This window comes from Eutrema salsugineum, unplaced genomic scaffold (assembly GCF_000478725.1).
Source record: "Eutrema salsugineum unplaced genomic scaffold, Eutsalg1_0 scaffold_11, whole genome shotgun sequence".
NCBI lineage: Eukaryota > Viridiplantae > Streptophyta > Magnoliopsida > Brassicales > Brassicaceae > Eutrema > Eutrema salsugineum.
The window spans coordinates 1,740,374-1,767,833 of record NW_006256901.1 but is presented as its reverse complement, the minus strand read 5'-3'; the positions used below and the strand labels follow the sequence as shown (position 1 = coordinate 1,767,833).

Here is a 27,460-nt window from a genome sequence, read left to right as displayed (position 1 = left end):
CTTGTGAATCCGATTTTTCTTCTGGGAAGCCTGCTTTGGAATGTGTTGCAGGTGCCAATTGCCATTGGAGGTCCAGGATTGTCTGAAGGAGTGAGACTCCGTAAGGATTTGGAGACACTGGGACTTGCGAATGTAGCTGCAACAGTGATGAACCTCCATGGATTTGTGGCTCCCTCATGCTATGAGCCCACCATAATTGAAGTTGTGGAGAAGAATTGAAAGGCTAATTAGTTTGAAGAGAGGGCTGAAACGCTCCAATTGTGTTATGTTGTTTTCAATTTAATAAGGTTTACACACACGCAGACTTGTATTTTTTATTTTGGCATTCGCCCAAAAACGTTGATTTTGGTTTAAATGAGATTGAATCTTTTTTTCCTTCTCTTCCAAAAGATTTCTAGCCAAGAGTAACAATTTTTAACAAGGAAAATTCACAACTTCAGATTGTGTAAATTAAGAGAGGAACCATTATCAAACAGTACTTTGATTTTCTGCAGCTTGGGTTTCTCAAATTTGGGAATTCAATGTCTGGGTTTAGTTTTTTTTTCTAGGGTTCGAATAGATTTGGGGATAAAGTATAATCGGGTTTATGGTGTCGGATTTAGCGTTTCGGGTGGGTTTTCTTTTGTCTTTACAGGTTGTAATCGGGTTTAGAAGGGTTAATTTTGGTTAATGTTGGCTAACAATTTAGTGGTATACAGTAAACCAATCCAAAACGTTGTCTGTGGGAAAATAGATTTCGAACTTTGAATTTAGGGGGACATAGATTTCATACTTCTATTTTAGGGGGAAATTGATTTTGAACTTTAGTTATAGGGTTATATAGATCGAGGTTGAAACTTTGGAGAGTGACCGTGTATTATATGATAGTTATTGGGGGGAAATAGACCGTTTTCCCTTCCAAGCTTTATCTCTTTTCAAAAGAATCCTTCCAACCATAATGTGGCAATATTTTAAGAGTATTAGTGTTGATTTTATCCTGATAGGGATTCTCTGATTGGCTTATATCATTTTATTTCAAAAACATTTCTATTTTATCATCAAAGAGTCTATAACTCTTGTTTGAATCTCTACAAATTGAGAAGGGATTTCACGCACGAATCTGAGTGACACATCTTAATCTTGCATTTTAAATCTAACTTGATTTACACTCATTTAACAGCTTTTAAAAAGAATAACGAACACATTAAATAATTATTTATTATCTAAAATCTTTTATCAAAAATAAATAACCGGAAACTGGAAACGTCTTAACAATAAACCAAATTTTAAATATTTGAAGAAAAATAATTAAAAAAATAACTAAAAATCCTTTTAAAAATAATTAAACAAAAATTTACCTATGGTCCTTAGAAGCAACACCACATCTACCACCACAAGTACTATTCTTCAGTCTCACTTGAAAAAGAAGAGAGGGGTGAGTATTCAGAGAAAAATACTCAGTGAGGGTGTGATTCGCCCTAGGCATTCGGATTGACGGTTCGGATTTGGTTCGGATTGTCGGTTTTTGGTTATCCGAATTTGTTGGCATCAGAATCAGAATCAGACCCGATAAAATTTCGGTTCAGATCAGGTCGGGGATTCTCGGGTTCGGATCGGATTTAATTTTTGAATTGAAAACCGTTGTAAAACCGAAAAAAAAAAAAATTGGGTGTGATCGGGTTTGATTTAATCGGAAAAACCCGGTTTATCCGAAAAAACCAAAAAAATCAAAAAATCCAAGATACAAACATAATACCAAAAAAAAAAACAAGTCAATTGATAACTTTAAAGTGATAGTTTGGTAAATTGAAACTACAAAGTGTAAAGAAAAACTACAAAACAAACATAAACCCATAACTTGTTCAGCCATTCAAGTAGATAAAGAACAAGCAACATGATCCACTACCAAAAAAACAAAGAAGACACGAAGACAAAGAAGAAAAAGGACAAGCAACAACACAAGTACACAACCAAAAAACATAACCATTCCCTCATTGCTTGCATGATTGTCTTCAATCCTATAAAGAAGATGAAAACTTGCACTACAAGAAAAAAGTTTTTGTGACTACCAATATAGTCTTATCTTAGTCGCAAATCAATGCTTTGCGACTACTATACGACTACAATCCGTAGTCGCAAATTTGTCGTCGCAAAAAATATTAGTTGCAAAGTAGTCCCTGTTTTCCGACTACTCTGCGATGGCATATTTCCGTCGCGTATAAGCGACTACTATGAGACCAATAATGTAGTCGTAGATTAACGACTAGATTGTAACGCTGATTAGTTAGCGACCAATTTGAGACTACAAAGGACGAAGTGAAAAACCTAATATACTGTAACATCTTAGTCGCAAGTTAGTTGGTAATTTTTGCGACTTATTAGAGACTATATTTTAGCGACTAATTTGGGACTTTTCTAGCTTTGATGGCAAAGTGAAAAAACAAATGTTTTTGGTAGTACATTAGTCGCAAAGCAGTGGGAAATATTTGCGACCTCTTAAAGACTAATATTTACCAATTCAGTCGGAAAATGGTCATGCATTAGCTTCCAAAATGCGACGACGTTATTGTTTTCTAAATATTGGTGGTCGCAATTCAGTCCCAAATAGTGACTTATTTGCAACTACCTATGTTGAATAAGTAATTTTTTTTTAGTAATCAAAAACGGAAAACCGAAACAATTACTGCATTTCAAATAGTTTCTACCCAAAATACTTACCAAAATCAGTCAAACATCTTACAAAAGATCCTAAACATAAATATTTAGACAACCAAAATAAAAATATATCAAAGAAATTACTAAGTTAAGATGGAGAGGTTGATGAAGTGTTTGACAAGGGAGAATTGGTTGGTGCGGTTCCTGCTGTGGTTGGTGGTGCATTTCCTAGAGTGTTTCCTGCTGTGGTTGGTGGTTCGGCTCTTAGAGTGGTACCTGGTGTTGTGGTTGGTGCGGCTAGATCTGCTTGAGAAGCCACATATGCTGCAAATGCTGGATCATTTGTTTTGAAATAGGATAAGAGCAACTCCAAGCTTGCGATCTTAGATTGAGAAACTCGGTTCTCCGCATCACGTCTTGCATTTTCGGCTTCTTGTTCCTCAATCTTTTGACGAGCAGCTTGTAGCTGTTGATTTATCTCGGAAATTGATGAGGATTGAGAGTTTCCATAACTTTCTTTTCTTTTCTCTTTGTTGATAGTCTCTTTCAGTTTCCCAAGCCCAAAAGGGTTTCCCTTGTCATCTGTTTCAGTGGACTAAAACAACAAGTATTTTAACCTTAAACCATAGAAATATCAGAAAGAACTCAGTAAGATCAATCCCCTAAGCAAACACAAAGACAGTAAGCTCTAACTGAGATCAATCGCAAACCTTATAAAACACAGTGTCAATAGTGTCGACTCACTAAAGATTCAATGCAAACTCAAACACACATTTTGCTAAACATCAAACCAAGCTAACAATGCAAAAAAAAAAATTCTGAGCTAATGACGAGACATGATTGAATTTTACTATCTCAAAGCCAGATAATCAACATCAAGCAAAACAAATACCAATATATGCTAAGAAGAGAAAGACAAACCTTAAGAAACATCTCATTCTTTTCTTCAATGGTGAGGGTCCGCTGAGAAGAATTCTCTGAAGTTTGAGGACCATCGACATCCATTTGAGACATCTTCTCTTCTATGTTCTTCTCATAAGTTTCAGCTACTCTTCTGGCCCTTTGATCAACAAAAGTTCCATCGGCCTTTGTGTGTGTTCTCACAAACACTTCTCCAAAAGATACAGGACGCCCCAATTCTTCTTCCTACAATGATACAAAATCGTTTACAACAAAAGAATGATAAAATAATGATACAAAATCAGATAAATTATGTTAAGAGCAATATTTAAAATCATTATCACCGAGCTTACCTTTTCTTGTTGAACATGCATATATGATTTTTGTCCGGATACATGTTTGTGGGCTCCAATACCGCCACGGTCAGAGTTACGGCACTGTGAAGCATTAGAGCTCCTGTCCTTTGCTTCGGGAGTGTTCCAATGTCTCCACATTTTTTTCCAAAGTTTTGGGCTAATCCAATGCGGTCTCTTACCACTTGTCTTAGCCTGGCTGACAATTCCTTTCATCCTAAGTGTGGCCCTCTTGCAGAATTCTTGTCTCACTATATCGGTAATCCCCAAATCCCAATTGTACTTCCCCTGCAAGAATATTGTCAAGTATTCAAGATACTAATGCATTACTATGTATCTATAAAACATTAAAACCTATATCAAATATTACCGCAAATGTTCTGAAGTATCTTTCTTGAACGTGTATAGGTGTCTTCGTCCAGCTATAGAAAGCACCATCGAACTTCCTCCGAAATATTCCAGCGATGACTCTAGACAAATTGCCTCTGTCTCGGTCAAACCTGTACATGTGCAAAGGTGGTTAAGAAATTAACTTCAACACAAACACACAAACAAACATTTACTATCTCATCTTAACAACTAACTCAAACACAAACACAAATCCAAAAGAAATAGTGTGGTTAGTCAAATACAAACACATGATGTTTAGTGAATTAAGAACTTACCATGTGGTCTCAACGCCTGAGATACGCTGCTCACTCAAGAGTGGAAGATGCTGTCGGCCAGGAAGTGCCATCAACTCATCTAGCAACGCTTGGTAATCCTGGTCTTCTGGCTCTGGTGGACCATCTTCTTCAGAATCATCTTCTTCAGGATCATCTGGAGGTTGATACTCGGGAAACTGTTGATGTGGCTGTTGAGGAGCCGGATTATGCGGCTGTTGAGGAGCCGGCTGATGCTGAGTAGATAGATGCTCCTGAATATGATGAAGCGGCTGTTGAGGAGCCGGTGGATGCTGAAGCGGCTGGTGATGCACTGGAGTATGATGAAGCGGCGGTTGTGTTGCCGGCGGGTACTGGGTCGGAAGAATTGCTCGAGACTGCTGCGAATTCGACGGCGTCGAGCTCGAGGATGGGTTGGAGGCGTGAGAAGACGATCCTCCACTTTTGCTTCCTCTCCCACCGCCGTTTCCTCTCCCACCGCCGTTTCCTCTCCCACCTCCACGGCCTTTACCTGAATTTCTCAGTGCCATTCTCTTGGAAATCAAATGAGAGGAGAAGAAACACCCAAAATCTTAGAGAGAGTGTGGAAATTTGGGAGAGAAGCTGAAAGAGTATCGAGAAAAGGGCAAAAAAAAAACTTAAGTACAGGGAAGCGATTCGATTAAAATGTAGTCTTTAAGAAGACAGTCCCAAATTAATGTCAATTCAGTCGCAAATATTTTTTTAAGGGTAATTTTGTGGAGGGAGATATTGGCGCTTCATATTTCGACAAATTCGTAAAAAATTGCCTAAAATTAGATGAGTTGCAAATTAGTCGCAGAAGATAAAGTAGCAAATTAGTCACAAGTTAATCGCTACTTGTGACGTTTTTGTGTCACAATTATATTAGTCACAAATTTATACCCTAAATCCTAAAATTTTAGGGTAATGAATGTTGAATATGAGTTTCCAATCTTTCTTATTAGAATTCAACAGAAGAAAACTCTTTTTATGAGTAAAAGTAGCATATTCTAACTAAATTTGCAGAAATCCAATTTTTTCAAAATCATGTCATATGAATACTATGTAATACTTACTATAAGTGTTTAGGGTATAGAAACATGAGTTTAAACTATTTGATTTAATTTTTTTTTCCACTTTTACAAAGATTCAATGTATATATTAGCTGAAATCAATGTAAAAATATAAAAATTAACATATTCACAAATCGAATTTATAATTTTTAAGGGTTTAACCCTTAGGCGTCGCTAAACAGTTGCGAAATCGTCTTAATTTCAGGTGTTAGTCGCAAAGGCATTGGTCGTTAGTCGCATATTTGACTCTATTTGTGACATATATGCGACTACATTTAAAAATTGAAGTTGATAATTGTTAAAGACAGTTAGTCGCAAAGAAGTGGGTTGTGTGCGACGCTTTTGTGACTATATTTAATATTTCTGCAAAATTGTTTCATCAGAGGATCGAACAGACACCCTATATCGATATGAAAGCATACTAACCAATAAGCTATCATGAACACACACAAAATTTTTAAATTAGAAATGATATATATATATATATAAGTATACTTAGCTCGTAATAAACATGTAAACTTACATGCTAATTATATTACATTGATATAAATTAAAGTAATAAAATTAAGTATTATTCAAATTCCTCATCATCATCATCCGAAGATGATAAGTTACAAAGAAATTCATCTTCTGCTTCAGCGTCTTCGATTTCAAAATCGATTCCTTCACAAGGTTGATATCAAGAAATCTTCTATGACAGTCGAACCAACATGTCTTTCTACCGGCTGGAACCAAAATGCATTTGTCTCATCCATACAAATAGGACACGATAGTCTTCCATGTGTCGTCCAACCCGATAACATACCATATGCTGGAAAATCGCTTATAGTCCATAAAAGAACACCTTTCAAGTTGAAGTTTTGATCCAATGTCACATCATATGCCGGAACTCCGTTAGACCATAACTCCTTTAGCTCGTCGATCAATGGTTGGAGGAAAACATCAAGACTGCCTCGAGGATGATTTGGTCCCGAATTCAAAATTGTAAGAAACAAATACTCAGTGTTCATGCACATATCTGGCGGTAAGTTGTATGTAGTCATGATCACAGGCCATAACGAGTGATTTTTTGACATACCAAAAGGATTAAACCCGTCAGTACATAACCCAAGATAAACATTTCGTTTTTCAACTGCAAATGTAGGATGCAAATATTGGAAATTCTTCCACTCTGCTGCATCAGATGGATGACACATTACTCCATCTTCTGATTCATGCTCAGCATGCCATCTCATTGATGATGCAGTCTTCTCTGATTGGTACAATCTCTTCAATCTATCAGTAATAGGCAAATACCACATACGACTGAATGGGATTTTTGTTCGTCCCTCACTGGCTTTGTATCTTGGTTTTGCACAGAACTTGCAATGCTCTAACTTCTCATCTTCTTTCCAGAAGAGCATACAATTATCTATACATACATCAAATGTATGATACGGCAATCCTAACTTTCGCATCAAAGTTTCTGTCTCGTAGTACGAACCAGATGCTTGATTACCCTCTGGTAAATACTCTGTAAACAATTCAGACCATGAGTCCATGGCGCTTTCAGCCATATTATGGTCAGCCTTAATGTTCATGAATCGATCAGCCAAAGATAATTTTGATTGGCCTTCACGACAACCATCATAAAGTGAAGTGTTTGCAGCATCTAACATGTCGTAAAACCGTTTGGTTTCTTGGGTAGGGTCTTCATGAACATGATCATATCCACTTTCATGTTCATGATACTCATGATGATTAATTGGGATAGTACCATGAAATGCATCATTCACCATCCCAACATATCCATTCCCCCCATCAAATGTTGGTGGTTGATGATTATCACTAGTATAATCTACATTAGCATAATAACTACCCGATCTTCCCCCAAGCACATTATAATCTTCACCATGTTCAGACCATACATAATATTCTGACATAAATCCTCTACTATGCAAATGCTTCAAAATTGTATTTCCTGGTAAAAATTTATTATTTTCACATTTCAAACAAGGACAGTAAAATCTACCTCCACTACTTTGTGCGAGTGGCTGGCTATTAGCAAAATTCATGAATTGCTCTACCCCTGCCAATAACTCACTTGATATATTATTTGTGTGTGGATCAATTCTGTTATACATCCATCCTCGTGACTGATTCCACATCGATTTCTGATGAGACTTTTTGTTTCTTTTTTTGTTTTGAATATTTTCGGGGAAACGGTCTATTTCCCCCCATAACTTTCATATAATACTATATCACCCTGAACTTTGAGCCTCGGTTTGTGTCTCACTAAAACAAAAGTTAAATAGATTATTCCCCCTAGTTGCAAAGTTCGAGATCTATTTCCCCCTCAACCAAAATTTCGAAATCCTTTTCCCCCCAACCCACGTTTTTAGTTGGTTACTGTATACCAAATAGTTGCTAAACCAAAATTAACCTAACCTAAACCGATTACAACCCGATTACAACCCGTAAAAACCAATTAAAACCCACCCGAGCTCTAAACTGCAACCTAAAACCCGATTACAGCAAAATCCCCAAATCAGTTAGAACCCTAACCTGAGAAACGAACCCAGAATTCAAATTCGCCCAAATTGAGAAACCTTCTATCGAAATTGGAAAGCGTTTTCGATCATGGAGGTATTGGAGTGGAGAGAAGTACCTGAATTTTGAGACGAAGATTCCGACGGAGAAGATCGACGAGAAAGAGCTGATTACAACATGGAGAAAGCGCTGTTGGAGTTTGAGGATGAAGATCCTGTTCTTCACAACATGTATCCTGAAACCGATGATGAGGAAACTGGAACTCAATGCACAATGTCTGTTCCCAAGCCAAGTGATGGTCGCAGAGGTGGTAGTCAAAGTGGTGAATTTGATAGAGGCGTTGGGAATTTGTTTGAAGGGCAAGTGTTCTTTAATGGAGTGGCGTTTAAAGAAGCTGTGCTTGATTATGCACTCAAAACCGGTCGAAACATCAGGCAGTGGAGGTATGATAAAACTAAAGTCAGTTATGTATGCCGAGGTAAATCTGAAAATGGTGATAGTTGTGCTTGGAGGATCTATTGTTCGACTTCGGAGAAGAAGATCAAGTGGCAGGTTAAGACGTTTAAACAAGCTCATAGCTGTATTCCTAATGGTGTTTGCGAGATGTTAAAGGGTCCTGTGATTGCTCATCTCTTTCTTGACAAAATCCGAGAAGAACCAGAGTATTATATGCCAATGAAGATTGAAGAGATGATATTGGACAAATGGGGGATTAAAGTGACAAGGAATCAGTGTCAATCGGCTAGGAACAAAGCTCTGAGATGGATCCAGAGAGAATATGATGAGCAGTTTGCTAAGCTTCGTGACTATTGCCGTGAGATACTAGATGCGAATAAAGGATCTACTGTGGCGCTTGAGTGCATTAGAAACGAGCAAGGTGAAGATGTCTTCGACAGATTCTATGTCTGTTTTGATGTTATCAGAAAATCATGGAAAGAGACTTGTAGACCGATTATTGGACTTGATGGATGCCACTTGAGACACAAGATGAAGGGTCAGTTACTGGTTGCTATGGGTCGAGATGCGGATAATGCTATTTATCCAATAGCATGGGCGGTTGTACAAGCTGAAACCAAGGATAATTGGCTGTGGTTTGTGAGGAAACTCAAAGCTGATTTCGATTTGCAAGATGGAGATGGGTACATAATGATGTCAGATAGACATAGAGTAAGTGTTTTTGGTCTGGTTTTTAGGTGTTAACATTGTTTTGATTTGATTTGATTTGGATTGCTGTTTTTGTTTGGGTATTAACATTGTTTTTACTAAAATGTGAATTGTTATTTTTTTTGTAGGGACTCATAGCTGCTGTTGATCTAGAGCTCCCTCAGATTGAGCATCGGAAATGTGTTAGGCATATCTATGCTAACATGAGAGCATTGCATGGTAAGAACCCTGAAATGAAGAAATTGATATGGCGTTTAGCATGGAGCTACAAAAACACCGAATATGAAGAGAACTTGGACAAAATCTTCTGCTTTGACTCAGCTGTACATGCAAATCTGATGAAGACAAAGCCGAAAACTTGGTGTAGAGCCTACCACAAGATAGGTAATTTCTGTGAAGATGTGGAGAACAATTCTACAGAGTCATGGAATGGTTCAATTGTCAAAGCGAGAGACAAACCACTGGTTCCAATGCTGGAGACAATCGCAAGGATGGCAATGGTACGTATTGCAAGGAGGGGTTACAAAGTAATGGATTGGCAAAGTGTTTGCACCCCGTATGTGATCGACTATCTCGCTCTAGAGCATAAAAAAGCTAGGCTTTGTCAGGTCTACATATCCACAAATTCGACATTTGAAGTTAAACTCAGTGGCTGTTCATACCGTGTGAGTTTGATAGATAGAACTTGCACTTGTCGAAGATGGGAGATCACAGGTATTCCTTGTGAGCATGCTTATGCGGTCATCATCAACAAGATGTTGGAGGCTGAAGATTATGTCTGTCACTGGTTTAGGACAGCTCTGTGGAGAAGGACTTACCAAGAAGGTCTAGTACCAATGAGAGGTGCAAGGTTTTGGCCTGTAGGACAAGAACCACCGGTGCATCAACCTCCAAGACCGGAATCGCCTCCCAGGAAGAAAGGAGAAACCCATAAAGTTAGTAAGAAGGATAAGGAAAGGAAGAAAGGTAAAAATGAATCTCCAGTGAAGAAAGCACCAAAAATCTTGAAGAGAGTTATGCATTGTGGGATTTGTGGTGCAGCTAACCATAATTCAAGGTTTCATGACAAGAAAAAGAAAAAGGTTTAGTGGTTCTTTTTCTTTAGTATATGCGATTTTGGTGTATGGTCATGTTTGTTCATGTATGTTGTTATATCTGTACAGGGATTTGAAGGAGAGTCTTCTCGGGATGAATCTTCTCAGGTGCAGACTTCTCAAGGGAATCTCACACCGTTTGAGTCTTCTCAAGGGACTCTAACTCAGCTTGGTGATTGAAGAGTATGGGAAGCTTGGCGGTAGAAGCTTTTTTTTCTGTTTAAGGACAATATGTAGCTCGGTTTTAGGAATGTTGCAGGTTTTTGGTGTAAGATGCTGGTTTTTCCATTGCAGGTTTTTGGTTTTAGGACAAAACAATGTTATGTTCTCTATTTTAGGTGTAAGACAATCCTATTTTATGGTATTTAGAACCTGTTTATCAATGTCTTATCTTTGTGTTGTTCTGGTATTTAGAACCTGTTTATCAATGTTTACTATCTTAATTTGAAACCAAATGTGAAACAACACACCACACAGACAATTTATATTGTTCAAGACCATTAATTTGCTAAAAATAGACCATAAATGTCGATAAAGATACTAACCAAAACATACAACAACAAGCACACACTAAAAACCATACAAGACTCAACCTAAAAGCATGCTGAATCCGACAATGGCCACACACCCAAAGACTGCAAGCACCATCATTTTCTTCATCTTGGATTCAGTTTCACCAATTATTTCTTCAACTTTCTCAAATATCTCATTCTGTAGCTTCATTTCCATCTTGTCATACACCATTTTCTCAAGCTCCAAACGTGATTTTGAAAGCTCTTTCATCTGGTGTTCAATGCTTTCTGCTCGATAACCAAATGCCTCTATCTCATTAAGCAGAGCCTCATCAACCCACTTAAACACATGATTATCATTTGAAAGCTACAAAAATTAGATCAAAAATTGATTCAATTCAAAATTGTTAACATGAATATACAATTTCAAAATAAAAATCGATATGTACTTAGCTTACCTTCTTTGCAACAGCTAAAGAACACCTAAAATAGCGCCGGTATGGATTTGAATCCGATCGGGATATCTTTGTTATGATTTCTTCTCCACACCAATATCTTCTCGGAATTCCCATGACTCTTCCTCGATCTCGGCCACCATTTGATACTCCACTAGATGCGCCGGATATATTGCTCATCCTCCACTAGATTTGATTTTGAATTCGCGATTTTGATTTCGAATTCGCGATTTTGATTTTGATTTTGGAAAACTGAGTTTTAGGGTTTATATTCAATTTGGGGATTTTAATTGGGGAACGGGTCGGGGGAATGGGTCGGATCTAGGATCGGATTTGGTTTTTATTTCGGTTTTGTTTTCGGTCCAACACGTCTGGTTTACGGTTTACATGCGGAACCGATGTAAAACCATCGAAATTTTGGTTGAGGGGGAAATAGATCTCGAACTTTGCAATTAGGGGGAATAATCTATTTAGCTTTTGTTTTAGTGAGACACAAACCGAGGCTCAAAGTTCAGGGTGATATAGTATTATATGAAAGTTATGGGGGGGAAATAGACCGTTTTCCCAATATTTTCTTGTCTCTTTATGAAGACACAAATAATTTTTGTTTAATGGCAATGGAGAACAAAACTTATATAGGTAAATTTAACTAATAGATGGATTTTTCAAAACCCAAATGGTATATTTTTTTACTTGGAGTGTATCACTATTTATAGTACATGTTGAACTTGACCTTCATTCTTTTTTGTCGATGTGGGACCTTAACCAATTCAACACACGTACTTTATTTACCGACTACTTTGTGACGCAACAGTGACGGCAGAACAACGTTGCAAAATAGTCGCACATTTGCGACTAATTTGCGACTATATTTCTCGACTAATTTAACAGTCGTTATGTAGTCACACTTTGATACTAATTTGCGACTAAAATTAAGTAGTGAAAAGTTAGTCACTAAGTAGTCGCTAATTAGCGACTATGTACCGACGAATATCGTTGGTCGTTAATTACCGACTAATTTGTCTCTGCAGAAACGGTAGTCGCTTATTCGTCGCAACGTAGTTACACATTAGCCGCAAATAATTGCGACCATAAATGTGGTCGCAAAATATAGTCACAAAAATTGTGTTTTCTTGTAGTGTTGTTACCATATTGTGAATGACAAACACAAACACAATTCCCTCATTGTGAATGACAAACACGAACAACACTATTAGAATAACTAAAAAAAGTGTGAAGAAAGAGATCATTACCTTATAACCAAAAGGAGTTTCATCATTTTAGACTTCTCATTCTTTAAAGTTGCCTTGAGATTCAGAATCTGAAAAGTGAAAGCAATGCAAAGTACTTAAAATGGCAAGCATAAAACGTAAAAGTAGTTTAAAAGAGGCTTTTAAGAACTTCTTTACCTCTCTGAAGTTCATCTTGTAATTCGATCTCTTCAAGCATTTCTTCTTTAGTGACAATCCCTTGATCATTCATGCGAATTTCACACTTCAACCATTGTTCAGTGCACATCAATACCTCGATCATATAGTGAGTCAAGCAACTCTTATAAGGATCTAAGATTTGGCCACTTGTGCTGAATGCTGACTTAGAGGCAACAGAAGATACCTGCATAGCAAACACATCTCTAGCAATCTCGGATAACACATGGAACCTATAACCATTCAGCTTCCACCAACCTAAGACATCATAATCTGTTCCAAAAATGTTTTTCATTGGAATTTCACATTTTTCCTTCAAGTATATATCCAACTCTGAACTTGAATCTTCACCTCCTTGTTCTTCTAGCATCTCCTTGTACACAAAATCTATTCTCTCGTAGCCACTATCAAAATCTAAATCCATATTGTCGAACACAGTTTTGGGCGCCTGATCTTGTGACTCTTGAGTATCTGGCCCACTCTGAGATGTCCCTGCGGATTTAGTGGAAGTCTCAGGTCTGTTGTAGCTATACTCATCAAACAGCCTTTCCAAAACCTTTGTGACAGAATCTTGAACTGCTTTAAACTCTGGAGTATCTTTTCCGTAAATCATCTCAAAGCAAAGATTAACCTCATCTTGTTACTTGGGTCTAATATACTAGCTACAATCAACAACCTATTGATTTTCTTCAACCCATGCCAGTACTTATCAAATTTCTCTCTCATTTTGGTCGCCATTTCCCTCATCTTTTCATCAGAATCATTGCACATCCTTATCAGATTTCTTTCTATAGTTACAATTTCATTGTAACACTTGTAGAAGTTGACTGTAGAATTTGTTGAGACTATTAATGTGGAGTTATAAAAGATAACGAGAACTCTCGCTAAACTTGCAGTTGAATCCCAATCCTCTTTCATTTATGGCCCGTCTCTTTTTTTTCCATCCTCAGTTTCTCGAAAGTATTTGTTATACAGCATATCCTCTGCTCCCATTCTATCGAAACCTGTCCTGAACTTAAGGGCTCTTGTTAACATGAGGTAGGTTGAATTCCATCTCGTTTTGCAGTCCCAAGTTAAACTGCCCCTTGTCATCCTTCCTGATTCCACTTTCAAGTCGAATGCTTTGATCCTGTTTGAAGAAGCTCTCACATATGTAACACCATTACGAATGGCAGATACACTTTTTTCAATCCCATGCAATCCATCTTTCACCACCAAGTTAATAATATGAGCTGCACAACGCACATGCATGAATTCACCTCCTAAAACTAATGCATCATTACCGAGTAAGTTGAAAGCCTTTCCAAATCTCTTCAATCCAGTATTGTTGGCGGAGGCATTATCAACCGTGATTGTGAACAACTTCTTGATTCCCCAATAAGCCTAACACTCGATAAGAACATCACAAATAGTCTGCCCTTTATGATTGTCGATGTTCTTGAAGCCTATGATCATCTTCTTTAGAACTCATCTTGCATCAATGTAGTGTCATGTGATCACTATGTAGCTAGCTCCTGTAGTACGAGCAACCCAAATATCTGTTGTTAAGGACACCCTTTGCTTGTTCGCAGCAAGTACTTTTCTCATAGCTTCTTTTTTCTTCACATACATCTTCACAATTTCTTGAGTGGCTGTTCTCCTAGACTTAGGCTTTGGAAGGTTCACCCGATTGCATAGATGTTTCCATGCCACATTTTCAATGAATGAAAGAGGTAACTCAGCCAACACAAACATCTCGTTGGTTGCTTCCCTAAACACTTCTTCAGATACTTTTGACAATTGTAGCCCATTTTCAGTTTCAGGATTGATGATATTCTGCTTCTCCTTCTTAGTTTCCTCCCACGCAATGTGTTCCTTGCATATACCCAGATGATTCGTCAAACTTGAAGTTCCAGCAGAAGTCGCACAACCAAAGGACTTGCTACAATAATGGCAGATGCATCTATTCACATCATCTTCAATCCTTGTAAAGTGATCCCATACTAAAGACCTAGTGCTACTTTTCTTCTTCGGCTTCAGTGGAGGAGAACTAGCTTCAGTTACCGGATTCTCTTTCCGTTTGTTACGACTAGCAGCTACAGGATTAGTGTCGGGATCATCTTCGGTGGTATCCTTTGCAAGAGTAGGTGAGGAAGATTCCATCTGCATAGACAAAAATATGACTCAATTGCAAAGAGTAGGTTGAGAAGTGAATTGAGTTTGAGATTGTGTCAAACTCACATGAGAAAGCACTCGCGACGACGAAGAAGGAGGAGAATGGGGACCGAGACTTAGATCAATTAGAGTTTCCAGCTTTCCCGATTTGGGGTTTTTTCTTTTTATTAGTCGTCAATTAAAAAAAAAAAGAGAGAGAAATGAAATCGAATGTTTACATTGTTAGGGGATGAATTCAAAATGTAAAGAAGAAGGAGAGGAAATCGAATTCTCCATAAATGCGATTTTTTTGGGTATCTGATCGGTTTTCGGATATACCCGATCCAAACCAAAAACCGAATGAAATCTAGCTAAGAACCATTCGGTTATTGCATACAAACTGAAGCCGATCCGAATCCGTTTTTTTGGTTCCGTTCGGTTCGGATTTCTTGGATCCGGGTATTAAGCCCAGGGCTAGGTGTGCTTATGGAGCACACATGATTCTTAGATACATTAATTGAAATAGAAATAAAGAATATGCACAATATATGCAATAAACACACAATAACCTGTCAACCTATATGTTCTTAATACATTTCTACATTTCATGAAACAATCATTTCTATATGCAGTAATGCACTTCAAGACAATCATCCTAACAATACTATATCACATTCTCGAAGACTTCGGTCTAAGGTACTCATTCTCATTAACATCTGCAGCTCGTCAGCTGTTTTGTCCACTCACTGACGAATCCTTCGTGGAACCATGGCACTACACTTATCATCATGTCCTTTGTGCAGCCAACAAACAATACCGTGCTCCATGGCTCAATATCCATGAGGCCGGCAGCAAACACCGTGCTAACAGACATCTACTTCACATAATTATTCATCAACCATCTTTCAAATGCAACAAACAACAATCATATCTATCACCTATATCAAACATACACATATTCCTACTTCAACTAAGGCATCTTAGGAATCCACATCTAGTCATCACCTTAAAAACACCACAAAGACGAGCCTGAAGAGTAAAAGCTGGTATCCAAACCCTGTGATACACACAATACAAAAACTAGGGTTTCAGATTCGCATGACTAAGCTGTTTCTTGGCCGAGAAGGCAAGCCCATAACTTTCGCATCCCACCTTAAAATTTAAATCGGAAACTTGATCTGAAAATTTGGATGCAAGGGCTTCAAATTGATGTGTATACCGTGATCTGGGTCCTTCTTAAACCTCTCTCAAGTTGGCTCTGCGAACCTGGTAAAAATCAGATCTGGAGAAAAAATGATTTTTTGCCAATTTTGAGCTCGCATAAAATGCGGAGCTTACCTCGGATTTATAATCTGCAAACTGCTACGGATTGCTTGCAGCGAGTTCTTTCCAAAGGTATAAAATTCGGCACCTAGCTCGATCTGAATTGCTGGGAAACGACTTAGCCAAAACTCTCACTTGGGCAAATTTTAAACTGATGCTGCAGAGGTTATTATCGAGTTTTCCTGCGTTAATTTTGTGTAGCTCTCAATAGAAAATGGTAGGCCTTTATATAGGGAATAGGTCGAGCTCCTTAGGTATACGATGGAGAAGAAATGACAAAAATACCCTTACTCACACTGAGGGCTTTTTTTTTAACATCTATCTTTATTTATATAATATTCAAATTACATAAAATACATAAATTAGGATACATAAAAATATAATAATTACAATAAAAATAAACAAAGAAATTGAATGTGACGATTTTCTTCTTCAAAATTTTTTGCTTGCAATTAGAATATCCACTCTTTGCTTCCTCCTGATCGCATTCGATCTGATGTCACTTAGGGCTTTTATTTTCTTCTTTTGGCTTTTGGTGAATTTGAGCTTTTTTTTATAGAGGGGTTTTTAGAGATTGGCTTTTTTTATGAGATTCAACCCTAAGTTTGGGATATCACACTGAGATTCAGGGAGAAACGTTTCTGATGTTAATGATTGTATGAAGCGAAAAAATGGTTATGGCCTCAGTAGAGTGAGAGAAGAGATGAGGCTTTGTCTTTTTGACAACCAACGGATTCCAAAGAACTGAGTATTTCTTGTTTTTTCTCTTGGTCATACAAAATAAATGTATCTCTGACATGAACACAGAAAGTCTTTGTCAGAATTATCAAGTATTTTGATTTTAATGAAAAGACAAATTTCAGATTCATCACCAATATTATTTAATTGAATTTTATTAGTCAATGTAATACCAAATATATTTTGGAGTTTCATCAACAATGAAAGCCAGTAAAATGTGTATGATAGAGTATCTATTAATTTATAAGACTACTTTTAAAAAGATAGCATGGTTATTCTCCATTTCATCGAAATTATTTTATTTTTTCAATTTGCATTAATGGTTGTATCGATAATGTTTATATATCTGATAAATGCTTTATGATATCAATATATTTGATTTGCCAAGAAAAACTTATAAGTTTGATAATTTTTTTTTTTGGGCTTGTAACTGAAGATGAACATACATATACATATATATCTATATATATATATATAAACAAATATATATATATATATAAATCATTGGGCCATGATAACAAAATGGGATATCATTATAAAAAGGGAAATTATTTAAAATAGCCCTAAAAACCAAACTTTTTTTTTAAAGAACCTTCATTTGGAAGGGGACAACAATAGCATTTATTAAACCCAGAAAACACGCTTCTTCTATTTTCTTTTTCAAACCTTTGCAAAACCTAATTCAATTTTCCCAGAGAAAACTTCATCGATTTTTCTGAAGCATTCAAATAGGATTAAAATCACAGTATGAGAATGGAAGAACAAGCATCACACATCAATTAGGGTAAATTATTCTGATTGGTAATCGATTTTCATTGGATTGAGTATCAATTTTTGTCAGAGATCAAGAAAATGGTTAAACTTCGTCGGATTGATAACTCTCATAGGTTCCAATGGCCGGATTATGGGATATTAGGTGTTAGATCATGTCTGATTTTAGTCTAGGGCTGTGTTTATTGATTCGTAAAAATTTAGGAATGTCTGAATCGTTTTTATAAACCCGAAGACATTTGTATGTGATTTTTTTGTTTCTTCAGGTCTTAGATCTTAAGTGTACTTTGTCTTTCTTCAGGTCTGGAGAAGGAATTCTCAAATGGTGATACTTATTCTGGTCAACTCAAAGGAACACTCCCTCATAGGAAGGAGAAGTATGTATGGTCGGATGAAATCATATAGGAGTGTGATTGAGAAGAAGAGAAATATACCCGTTAATAATTTTTCCTAATTATAAATGATAATTTCCTAAAATTAAGTACTTGTATAATAGTCACAAAAGTTATAATTTGTATATGTATGCCTTCGGAAAATTGGCTTTTTTAGACCTGATCTTTCTGTAAATGTTAAACTTATGTCTAAACAATTTTTCTGGGTTAAACATACTTATACGTTTAAACAATTTGAAATTCAACCCTAATGTATGGTTTTTTGTGCGTAAAACTAATTTTCCGTATGCCTTTCTAAATGTATATGATGGGCTTCCAAAATTTCAGCGGTTGTATAACTATAAATAAAAGTTATCATTTAAATAAGGAACATTTGCTACAATAACCTTAAAAATATTAGAAATAGCCAAAATAACCTACTCAGATTTTTCAAAAAATTTTAAAAATATTTTCCTATATTACCCCTAATAAATTTATTTTTAACCAAAGTAAAATAATTAGAAAACATATTTAAGGAAAGTTTTAAAAGCGAAAATTCTATTTAAGGAAATCAAATCAGCAATAATAAAACAAATATTAAATACAAATCAATTATTTTTTTAAAAGTAAACTTATCTATTTTAAAAAATGAAATAATGTAAAGTCTACTATGTCTAGACTTGCATAAAGTCTATTAGTTTTTTGCAGACTTTAAGAGCCACTTATGCAGACTCATATTAAGTCTGTGTATATTCGGGAAACACTCGTGAAGTCTGCGTATATTCGGCAGACACTCTTGAAGTCTATAAAATTTTGATAGACTTCAATACTCAATTCTATAGACTTATATTTAATCCAAAATTATTCAGCAGATTTTCGTAAAGTCTACAAATTTTGGTAGACTTTAAAATGTGATAACGCAGAGTGATTACAAATATGCAAACATTCGGCAGACTTTCATGAAGTTTATAAATTTTTGGCAGACTTCAAAAACCTATCTTGCAGATTTACTTTCGATTTACTTACTTGAAGTTTACAATTTTTCGACAGACTTCAAAATTCAAGCCAACTGACTTACGTTAGATCTATATATATTTGATAGACTTGCGTAAAGTCTTTGTGTTTTTGGCAGATTTGAAGATTCTATCTGTAGACTTGCCTAAAGTCTGCTAGATGAGATTTTCAAGTCTACTAAACATGAGTTTACAAGATTGCCTATTTAAATTTGTCAAAAAAAATTTACAAATAACCATAGACAAAATATGAGTCTGTGATTCAAAAAAATATATTAAAACCATATATTAGGATAAAAACTAATGGTATACCGAATTTCGTTTAAAAATAAATAATTAATTTACTTAAAAAATAATTATTTTATAAAAACGTTTCTAAAAACAAAATTATAAAAATAGAAAGGGTAATTTTGGAATTATAAATTTATTTAAAGAATTAATGGGTTACGTGAGTAATAATATATTTGATGGGTTGTTATAGCTATTTCCAAAAAAGTAGGTTATTCTAGGTAATTTTCTCTTTAAATATTTAAGAATGTCTTCCTGACTATATATGATGACTTTCCAAATTTCATTTGTTGTATAAATAGATACATAAGTTCCAATAACACATTTTAGAATGAATTGAGATGTTTGTGTTGTTATCTATGTTATCAAAATACTCTTGAATTCTTAGAAATGTTTGTTGTTGCAAATTATTTTTATGTTCACTTGAATATTTTTTAAGTTTTTGGATGATCGTACAATATTTAGGAACGTTTCCTAAATATGTAGGAACGTTTCCTAAACTGCTGCAAATAATTGCAGTGTATCACAATGTCGTCTTCAAAAGTAGCAGCTTGTCCTTGTCGGCTCTCATCTACAGATAACAAACAATCTTCTGTATATTTGAAGGTGATGATATCATGCCTGAAATCGACATGTACTTAGCCCAATTCAATGACACATGAAAACCAATTGAGTTCCTAAATAACTCTGCATAATCACACATCTCAATATTTCTCTTTGAAAACATAGAGATTCTGTGATCATTGAAAACTAATAATCAAGAGAAGGTACCTGAAAAATTCCCAACGACTGATTCTGAAAAACTCTTAATTTAGATTGGAGAAACATAATGACCAAGATGATGATAGATGTGAAATCAATGAAATATCTCAATCTAAATGAACTATGATCGGCTCACGCAAATGAGCGATGTAAACCCAATCACAATCAACAACATAATCCTAAACTCAAATCTCTTAATCCAGTCGCCGATATGAAATTCCAAATCCATTCACTGATATAAATTTTTTTAGTCGCCCGTGGACTGAAATCGATAATGACCGGCTCAAAAAAAGTGATCGACAGCGATAATCCAGTTAATTTCAATTAATCTTTTTAATTAATCTTAATTCTCTTTAATAAAAGCTATAGTTGTTCCCTTCCAAATAGAAATATATATAACATAAAATTTAGTTTTTAGAGTTATTTTATTCAATTTATCTTGTAAAAAAAGAAGAAAAAAAATTCTAACTACTGTTTGAGCTTGAGACACCAAAGATATTTTCGATTGGTGATTCTGTTTAAACAAGGCGGTTAAAGAATTTTGAGCGTTTGTAGCTGAAACAATTAAAAAACAAAAAGTGATTAGAGATAACGGTTCGAAAAGATGGTTTTATAACAGAAAATAGTTGAAAATTAAGCTTAATTGGTAGCATTATAGCGGTTGAATAGTGTAAATGTATAACATTATTAGTACAATGTTTTTTAGAAGTTATTTATAAAATGATACAATAACACATAGTTATTATGACAAAGTTGTTGATAAATATGAAATGCACAACCTTTTTTTTTTTGCCGATGGACATAAATGCATGCACAATTCTTTTTTTAAAGAAGTTACAAGTAATTAATTTTAGGTTTTTTTTATATCAGTGATGATAATTGTTTTTAATAACTTTAAAATGCATATCCATTGTCTTATTAAAAAGTTCTTTTTTGTTTTGCCGAGTAAATTGGATTGAATGAAATAACAAAAAAAAACTAACACATACATATACATACAAAAAACATAAATAATTTTACTAGTTTCTAATTAAAAATTAATATCAAACCAAAAATTTTATTATTAAAAAAGGCTCTGACTATAACCGTTCGTTTGCTCTAAACGCCCACGTTTTTACAATTTGTAACTGCTCGAAAATTAACTTTCAACTGCCTGAATCTTCTTTCAACCGCCCGTTTTAAATGTTAATTACAACCATAGTTTTAAACGCTTTCTCCGATCGATGTTGCTGATTGGTAGTATTTTTTCAACCGTCCTTGGCAACTGTCGTTTATATGTTATCAATTAGACCCATTAAAAAGGAAGCACACAACCAGTTTTTTTTCTTGAATGAGTGTTAAATTTATTTAAGCAAAAAAAAAGTTTTTAGCGGGTCTCCTTCTCGTTTTAAGAAATTAAAAAACTTGCGTACCAGTTCCAATGAAAAGTGCCTTTTTTCAGTGCTTTTTTCAGTGACGGGTTGTTGAGTCGCAAACTCAGCTTAAGATCTCCCTGAACCCAATCTCGATGGATATTAATTGAATCTATTGACTTGGGTTTCGTCTCATCAGAAAATCGAACCCAAGTTGTGAGAGCTTCGTGTTCCTGATGCTTAAAATCTTGAATCTTTCGACATCTTCTCGGTACGTGCCAGTGACGAGATTATGGCTTCAACTGCGTTGTTTCTGCTCATCTTCTTCATTATCATCATCGTCGTCTTCTTCTTCTCTTTCTGTGCCTAGCGATGACCATATCGTCCGTCTCATTCTAGACCAGAAATCACCTTCAGGAGCTCTAGAAACGTTTCAATGGGCCTCGACTTTCCCTGGGTTTATCCATTCTCGTTCCACTTACCGTGCTCTGTTTCATAAGCTTTGTGTTTTCCGCCGTTTCGAAACTGTCTACCAACTGCTCGATGAAATGCCCGGATCGATTGGTTTGCCTCCGGATGATGCCATCTTCATAACTATCGTCAGAGGCTTTGGTCGCGCTAAATTGACCAAACAGGTGATCAGTGTCGTTGATCTTGTTTCGAAATTTGGGATCAAACCATCTCTGAAAGTTTTCAATTCGATTCTTGACGTTCTGGTAAAGGAAGACATCGACATAGCCAGAGAGTTTTTCAGGAGGAAGATGATGGCTAGTGGGATCCAAGGTGATGAGTACACATATGGGATTTTGATGAAAGGTCTTTGCTTGACGAATAGGATTGGCGATGGTTTCAAGCTCCTTCAGATCATGAAGACACGTGGTGTTACTCCAAACACTGTGATATATAACACATTGCTTTATGCTCTTTGTAAGAACGAGAAAGTTGGGAGAGCCAGGAGTTTGATGAGCGAAATGAAGGAACCAAATGATGTAACTTTCAACATCTTGATATCTGCTTACTGCAACGAGCAGAAGTTGGTTCAGTCGTTGGTGCTTCTGGAGAAATGCTTCAGTTTGGGTCTTGTTCCCGACGTTGTCACGGTAACTAAGGTGATGGATGTTCTCTGCAATGAAGGACGTGTATCTGAGGCACTCGAGGTTCTAGAGAGAGTGGAAAGCAAAGGAGGTAAAGTCGACATTGTAGCTTGTAACACCTTGGTGAAGGGGTATTGTGCGCTAGGGAAAGTGAGAGTAGCTCAACGCTTCTTCAAAGAGATGGAGAGAAAGGGATACTTGCCTAATGTGGAAACATACAATTTGTTGATTGCTGGATTTTGTGATGTTGGAATGTTGGATTCAGCTCTGGACACTCTCAACGACATGAAGACAGATGCGGTTAGATGGGACTTTGCTACGTTTAACACGTTGATAAAAGGTCTATCAGTAGGAGGGAGGGTTGACGATAGTTTAAAGATATTAGAACTAATGGAGGACAGCGAAAACGTTCATGGGGCCAGAATTGATCCATACAACAGTGTTATCTATGGCTTTTACAAGGAAAACCGTTGGGAGGAAGCTCTGGAATTCCTGTTAAAGATGGAGAAATTGTTTCCAAGGGCTGTTGACAGAAGCTTTAAGTTGATAAATTTATGTGAGCAAGGCGGCGTGGATGATGTAAAGACAGCGTATGAACAAATGATTGAAGAAGGAGGAGTCCCTAATGTTATAGTATCCCATTGCCTGATTCATAGATATTGCCAAGAAGGCTACATGGAAGAAACACTTGAGCTTATAAACGATATGGTGACCAGAGGCTGTTTGCCTCGATCCGCAACATTCAATGCTGTGGTTATCGGGTTTTGTAAGCAAGATAGAGTCATGAGTGGCATCAAGTTTGTGGAAGACATGGCTGAAAGAGGTTGCGTACCTGATGGAGAAAGCTACAATCCGTTGCTCGAAGAATTGTGCGTGAAGGGTGATTTTCAGAATGCTTGGTTGACTTTCTCACGAATGGTGAAGAAGGGTATTGTCCCTGATTTTTCTATGTGGAGTTCACTGATGTTTTCTCTTAACCAGAAAACGGCGATCCACTTAAATACCTTATTGCAGGACATAATCGAAAGTTGAAACTAGAGGCATTGCCATCCTTATATGCTTGTTGGGCTCGAACTTTGGGTCTTGTCGTCTTGATAGTGCATCTGCAACAAATACAGAGAAGGCTCTACACTGGGAAGCAGCGAGATAAATAAAGATGATGGTTCTTTTGTGTCTTTTTGAAAATCTGTTGAAAGCAAAGAGCTTTTGGAGAAAAGGAGATACCTGAACCAGAGCCAAAACATTACAACACCATGAGAAAAGGGTAAAATGGAGAATTGGACAACTTTAAAATGGAAAAAGTTTGAAGCACCCATCAATAAAAAAAAGGACAAGAAGAGCAAAAAGTGGAGAGAGTCTTACGTTTCGAGGTCATAACGCAATCTGAGTGCTATTCCTCTCTCTTTCTCTCTCTCTTTGTTCGAGAAATTAAAGAAAAGGAAGCTCTTTTATTCAAAGATCCAAACTTTGAAATTCAAAATCCACATAAGGATCAGGCGGTGGAATTCCGACAGGAAAACAAGATATGTCATGTTCATCCTCATCGGGATCAGATGAAGATGAGGGTATCGATGCTTACCGTAAAGGTGGATATCACGCCGTTAGAATCGGAGACCAGTTTTCCGGTGGCCGTTACATTGCTCAGAGAAAGCTTGGTTGGGGCCAGTTCTCCACCGTTTGGCTTGCATATGATACTCGCACCTCTGTAAGCATCTCTCTCCTTATAGAATACTCACAATCTCGTTGTACTATGCCCATTAGATCTTTTAATGCAGAATTTGATTTCGTAGATTTGTTTCTTCCCTTATTAAAAGCATGTATACATTAGTCTTCTCGAATTCCTTTTATCTTGGCTCTGATCTGTTTTGGTGCAAGATCTTGGCGTCTACCAACCTCTTCTTTTGACTTATCTTTCGGAAAGAAAGTGGATCAAGGTTCTAGATTTTGACACTGTACTCTGTAGTTAACCAACTATAGCAGTTTGTTTAAGGATGAAACTAGAGCTGCGTATTTGAAATAAATGCGTTGTTCCTTAAATGCCATCGTGACTTTATGAATGTTTCATCAACTATAGGCTTAATTTAATGTTTTGTTCTCTTCAAAGCTCTAACTTAGGAGTTCTTTTACTTTCTCTGAAACAGAGAGACATTTTTACTCTCTTAGGTTCTCTTTAAATGTGAGAAAATAATTCTGATGTTTTGCTTAGAATGTAGGAATGTCCATGTTCATGTCTATAGATTAATGATTCCTTATTTCACATAAAAAGTGGATTGAAATTAAATTCTACAAGCTCCTTGTCATAGGCATCCTCCTTTTTTGGCTCTTGTTTCAATTAGTTATTGTTTTTTTTTTCTACTCACATTTGGGCTTGTATAATAACTGTGTGTTTCTGCAGAACTATGTTGCTTTGAAGATTCAGAAGAGCGCCCAACAATTTGCTCAAGCTGCACTTCACGAGATCGAATTTCTTCAAGCTGCTGCTGATGGGGATCCTACAAATACCAAATGTGTTGTTCGTCTTATCGATGATTTCAAACACGCAGGTCCCAACGGGCAGCATTTATGCATGGTGCTCGAGTTTCTTGGCGACAGTTTGCTCCGTTTAATCAAATATAACTGTTATAAAGGGATGGAGTTGGATAAAGTGCGGGAGATATGCAAATGTATACTGACCGGTCTAGACTATTTGCATCGTGAACTCGGTATGATTCACTCCGACCTAAAACCAGAAAACATTCTTCTTTGCTCCAGCATTGACCCTGCCAAGGATCCCATCAGATCCAAACTAACACCAATACTAGAAAAGCCTGAGGGAAACCAAAACGGTGCACCAACCATGAATCTGATTGAGAAGAAGTTGAAGAGGAGAGCAAGAAGAGCGGTTGCTAAAATATCAGGAAGAAGAGTTTCCATAATAGGTTTAAGTGAAACACTGACAAAGACCAAGAGAGATTTGGATGGGATTGATGTGAGATGCAAAGTTGTAGACTTTGGGAACGCTTGTTGGGATGATCAGAAATTTGCAGAAGAAATACAAACAAGACAGTACAGAGCTCCTGAAGTAATACTTCAGTCAGGCTACACTTTCTCTGTTGATATGTGGTCTTTCGCTTGCACCGCTTTTGAGCTCGCCACAGGCGATATGCTTTTCGCTCCAAAAGATGGAAATGGTTACGGAGAAGACGAGGTAAAGATTGCTTTCAAGATATTCCAAATCGATTATAACCGAATAGTTTTCTTTTTTGCCTTTTCCCTAATATACATGCTTCTTCTCTGTTTGACTTCAGGACCACCTTGCTCTTATGATGGAACTCTTAGGAAAAATTCCTCGGAAGGTACCTTAAAAACACTTTAGTTTTAAGTCTCTTTATTGTTCGGTTATAGCCTCTTTGATACTTGTGATTTGATTAGATTGCCATTGGAGGTGCGAGATCAAAGGATTACTTTGACAGACATGGTGACTTGAAGAGGATCCGGAGATTAAAATATTGGCCACTCGACCGTTTACTCATCGATAAATACAAGCTTCCTCAAGCAGAAGCACGGGAATTTGCGGATTTTCTTTGCCCGATTCTTGATTTTGCACCTGAGAAACGACCTACTGCTCAACAGTGCCTTCAACATCCATGGCTGAATCTCAGAACACAGAATAATGAAGATCATATAGAAGGTCAGATGAGTAACTTGCAGATCAAAAGTTGAAGAATTGGAACTTTTTTTCCTCTTGTTTTTTGGCTTGCAAATGATATAGAACTTGTCTCTCTCTCTTTTTTTGTTTTATTCTTTGGTTCATTGCAGTTTAAATAATTTTGATTGTCTTTATTCTTTTGATCTTCTATTCTTTATTACTAAATTTTGGGGCGATGCCTAACAATTGCCAGTATACTTTGGATCCTACTTGGAATATTCCGGATTTTATCGGATGTCCCCGAAGGGACGAATATTCCGGATTTTGTTTGGTTTTGGGTTTGTTTTGTAACTAAGCTTCGGTTTGTGAATATTATTTTCTTGCTTCTATGCAATTGTCTTTTATCTAGTTTTAATTAAACTAGGTTTATTTCATATAATATATTTAAAATATATGTGTTAAGATATACACATAGTTAATTATAAGAATATGATAATTTTTTTAATTGTTTGGTATTATATTTTTTAAAATAAAATCTTTATCAAACAAAAAATATTCTCGTGTTTATAACATGCATAATTACCATGATTCTGTAAGAACCACTCATACTTTATGTTTCACAATAAAATGCAGTTATAATAATATCCTAGTTGACCTATAAAAATCATAAAATCTTTAAATAAAGAGAACGATATATCTTTACATTTTTTCATAAGACGAGCTTTGAAAAAAGTATTTATGATATGAATAAGCCAGAAGAAAAAATATCAAATTAGTACAAAAAAATATTAAAAAGTCCTAGATGAATACCAAAGAATTAGAAATATTGTTTATTTTTTTTTATTAGGAATGTAGAAAGCCTTAATTTCAATGTAATTATTAGTTATGAATATTATGTTAAAAAGAAAATAAAAGAAAAGTTATTTTAAACCCTGAACTATCAGAACTCTTAAACTTTTAGGTGCTGTTTCTCGCAATCTCTTCAAACCGGCTTCACATATTTTTAGAGGAAGCCTCAATATCAAAAAAATCAAATTTAATTTGTTTTTTCTTCTAGCGATATTATACTTTTCTAGCAGAACACCAAAACTAAAAAATTGAAAACGTCTTTTGAACCTATATTTTCATCGATAAAAAAGTTGAAAATACGAAGAATATGAAAATATATGATTGAAATTGTAGAT

General features: G+C 36.1%; 6 protein-coding genes across 6 annotated transcripts; 3 read left to right on the top strand and 3 right to left on the bottom strand.

The window, feature by feature from the left end:
* Window positions 1-2,656: 2,656 nt before the first annotated feature.
* On the bottom strand, window positions 2,657-5,170 carry LOC18026080. The gene is made up of 5 exons (XM_006409230.2): window positions 4,553-5,170; window positions 4,258-4,387; window positions 3,888-4,175; window positions 3,556-3,780; window positions 2,657-3,229 (listed from the first exon to the last, which is right to left on the bottom strand). The coding sequence occupies exons 1-5, from the start codon at window positions 5,077-5,079 to the stop codon at window positions 2,783-2,785; spliced, it is 1,617 nt and encodes a 538-aa protein (XP_006409293.2). The 5' UTR covers window positions 5,080-5,170; the 3' UTR covers window positions 2,657-2,782.
* Window positions 5,171-6,287: 1,117 nt separating this feature from the next.
* Window positions 6,288-7,544, bottom strand: LOC112089934. Its single transcript, XM_024160802.1, has one exon. The coding sequence runs from the start codon at window positions 7,542-7,544 to the stop codon at window positions 6,288-6,290; it is 1,257 nt and encodes a 418-aa protein (XP_024016570.1).
* A 784-nt stretch (window positions 7,545-8,328) lies between these two features.
* Window positions 8,329-10,589, top strand: LOC112089933. Its single transcript, XM_024160801.1, has 3 exons — window positions 8,329-9,318; window positions 9,444-10,397; window positions 10,479-10,589. Exons 1-3 carry the CDS (start codon window positions 8,329-8,331, stop codon window positions 10,587-10,589), a joined length of 2,055 nt encoding a protein of 684 aa, XP_024016569.1.
* A 408-nt stretch (window positions 10,590-10,997) lies between these two features.
* On the bottom strand, window positions 10,998-11,556 carry LOC112089932 (uncharacterized protein At4g04775-like). The gene is made up of 2 exons (XM_024160800.1): window positions 11,380-11,556; window positions 10,998-11,288 (listed from the first exon to the last, which is right to left on the bottom strand). The coding sequence occupies exons 1-2, from the start codon at window positions 11,554-11,556 to the stop codon at window positions 10,998-11,000; spliced, it is 468 nt and encodes a 155-aa protein (XP_024016568.1).
* Window positions 11,557-21,665: 10,109 nt separating this feature from the next.
* On the top strand, window positions 21,666-23,810 carry LOC18026078 (pentatricopeptide repeat-containing protein At2g17525, mitochondrial). Its single transcript, XM_006409228.2, has one exon. It carries the CDS (start codon window positions 21,791-21,793, stop codon window positions 23,678-23,680), a length of 1,890 nt encoding a protein of 629 aa, XP_006409291.1. The 5' UTR covers window positions 21,666-21,790; the 3' UTR covers window positions 23,681-23,810.
* Window positions 23,811-23,858: 48 nt separating this feature from the next.
* Window positions 23,859-26,554, top strand: LOC18026077 (SRSF protein kinase 1). The gene is made up of 4 exons (XM_006409227.2): window positions 23,859-24,353; window positions 25,044-25,835; window positions 25,936-25,983; window positions 26,060-26,554. Exons 1-4 carry the CDS (start codon window positions 24,174-24,176, stop codon window positions 26,348-26,350), a joined length of 1,311 nt encoding a protein of 436 aa, XP_006409290.1. The 5' UTR covers window positions 23,859-24,173; the 3' UTR covers window positions 26,351-26,554.
* The last annotated feature ends 906 nt before the right edge of the window (window positions 26,555-27,460 follow it).

Coding starts and splice junctions, on each gene's coding strand:
- LOC18026080 (XM_006409230.2), bottom strand. CDS start 5,079: ATGGCACTGAGAAATTCAGGTAAAGGCCGTGGAGGTGGGAGAGGAAAC. Junction 4,176..4,257: donor GATACTTCAGAACATTTGCG/GTAATATTTGAT, acceptor ATATTCTTGCAG/GGGAAGTACAATTGGGATTT. Junction 3,230..3,555: donor AGAATGAGATGTTTCTTAAG/GTTTGTCTTTCT, acceptor TTGTTGTTTTAG/TCCACTGAAACAGATGACAA.
- LOC112089934 (XM_024160802.1), bottom strand. CDS start 7,544: ATGTCAGAATATTATGTATGGTCTGAACATGGTGAAGATTATAATGTG.
- LOC112089933 (XM_024160801.1), top strand. CDS start 8,329: ATGGAGAAAGCGCTGTTGGAGTTTGAGGATGAAGATCCTGTTCTTCAC. Junction 9,319..9,443: donor TGATGTCAGATAGACATAGA/GTAAGTGTTTTT, acceptor TTTTTTTTGTAG/GGACTCATAGCTGCTGTTGA. Junction 10,398..10,478: donor ATGACAAGAAAAAGAAAAAG/GTTTAGTGGTTC, acceptor ATATCTGTACAG/GGATTTGAAGGAGAGTCTTC.
- LOC112089932 (XM_024160800.1), bottom strand. CDS start 11,556: ATGAGCAATATATCCGGCGCATCTAGTGGAGTATCAAATGGTGGCCGA. Junction 11,289..11,379: donor CTTTAGCTGTTGCAAAGAAG/GTAAGCTAAGTA, acceptor TAATTTTTGTAG/CTTTCAAATGATAATCATGT.
- LOC18026078 (XM_006409228.2), top strand. CDS start 21,791: ATGCTTAAAATCTTGAATCTTTCGACATCTTCTCGGTACGTGCCAGTG.
- LOC18026077 (XM_006409227.2), top strand. CDS start 24,174: ATGTCATGTTCATCCTCATCGGGATCAGATGAAGATGAGGGTATCGAT. Junction 24,354..25,043: donor CATATGATACTCGCACCTCT/GTAAGCATCTCT, acceptor GTGTTTCTGCAG/AACTATGTTGCTTTGAAGAT. Junction 25,984..26,059: donor TAGGAAAAATTCCTCGGAAG/GTACCTTAAAAA, acceptor TGATTTGATTAG/ATTGCCATTGGAGGTGCGAG.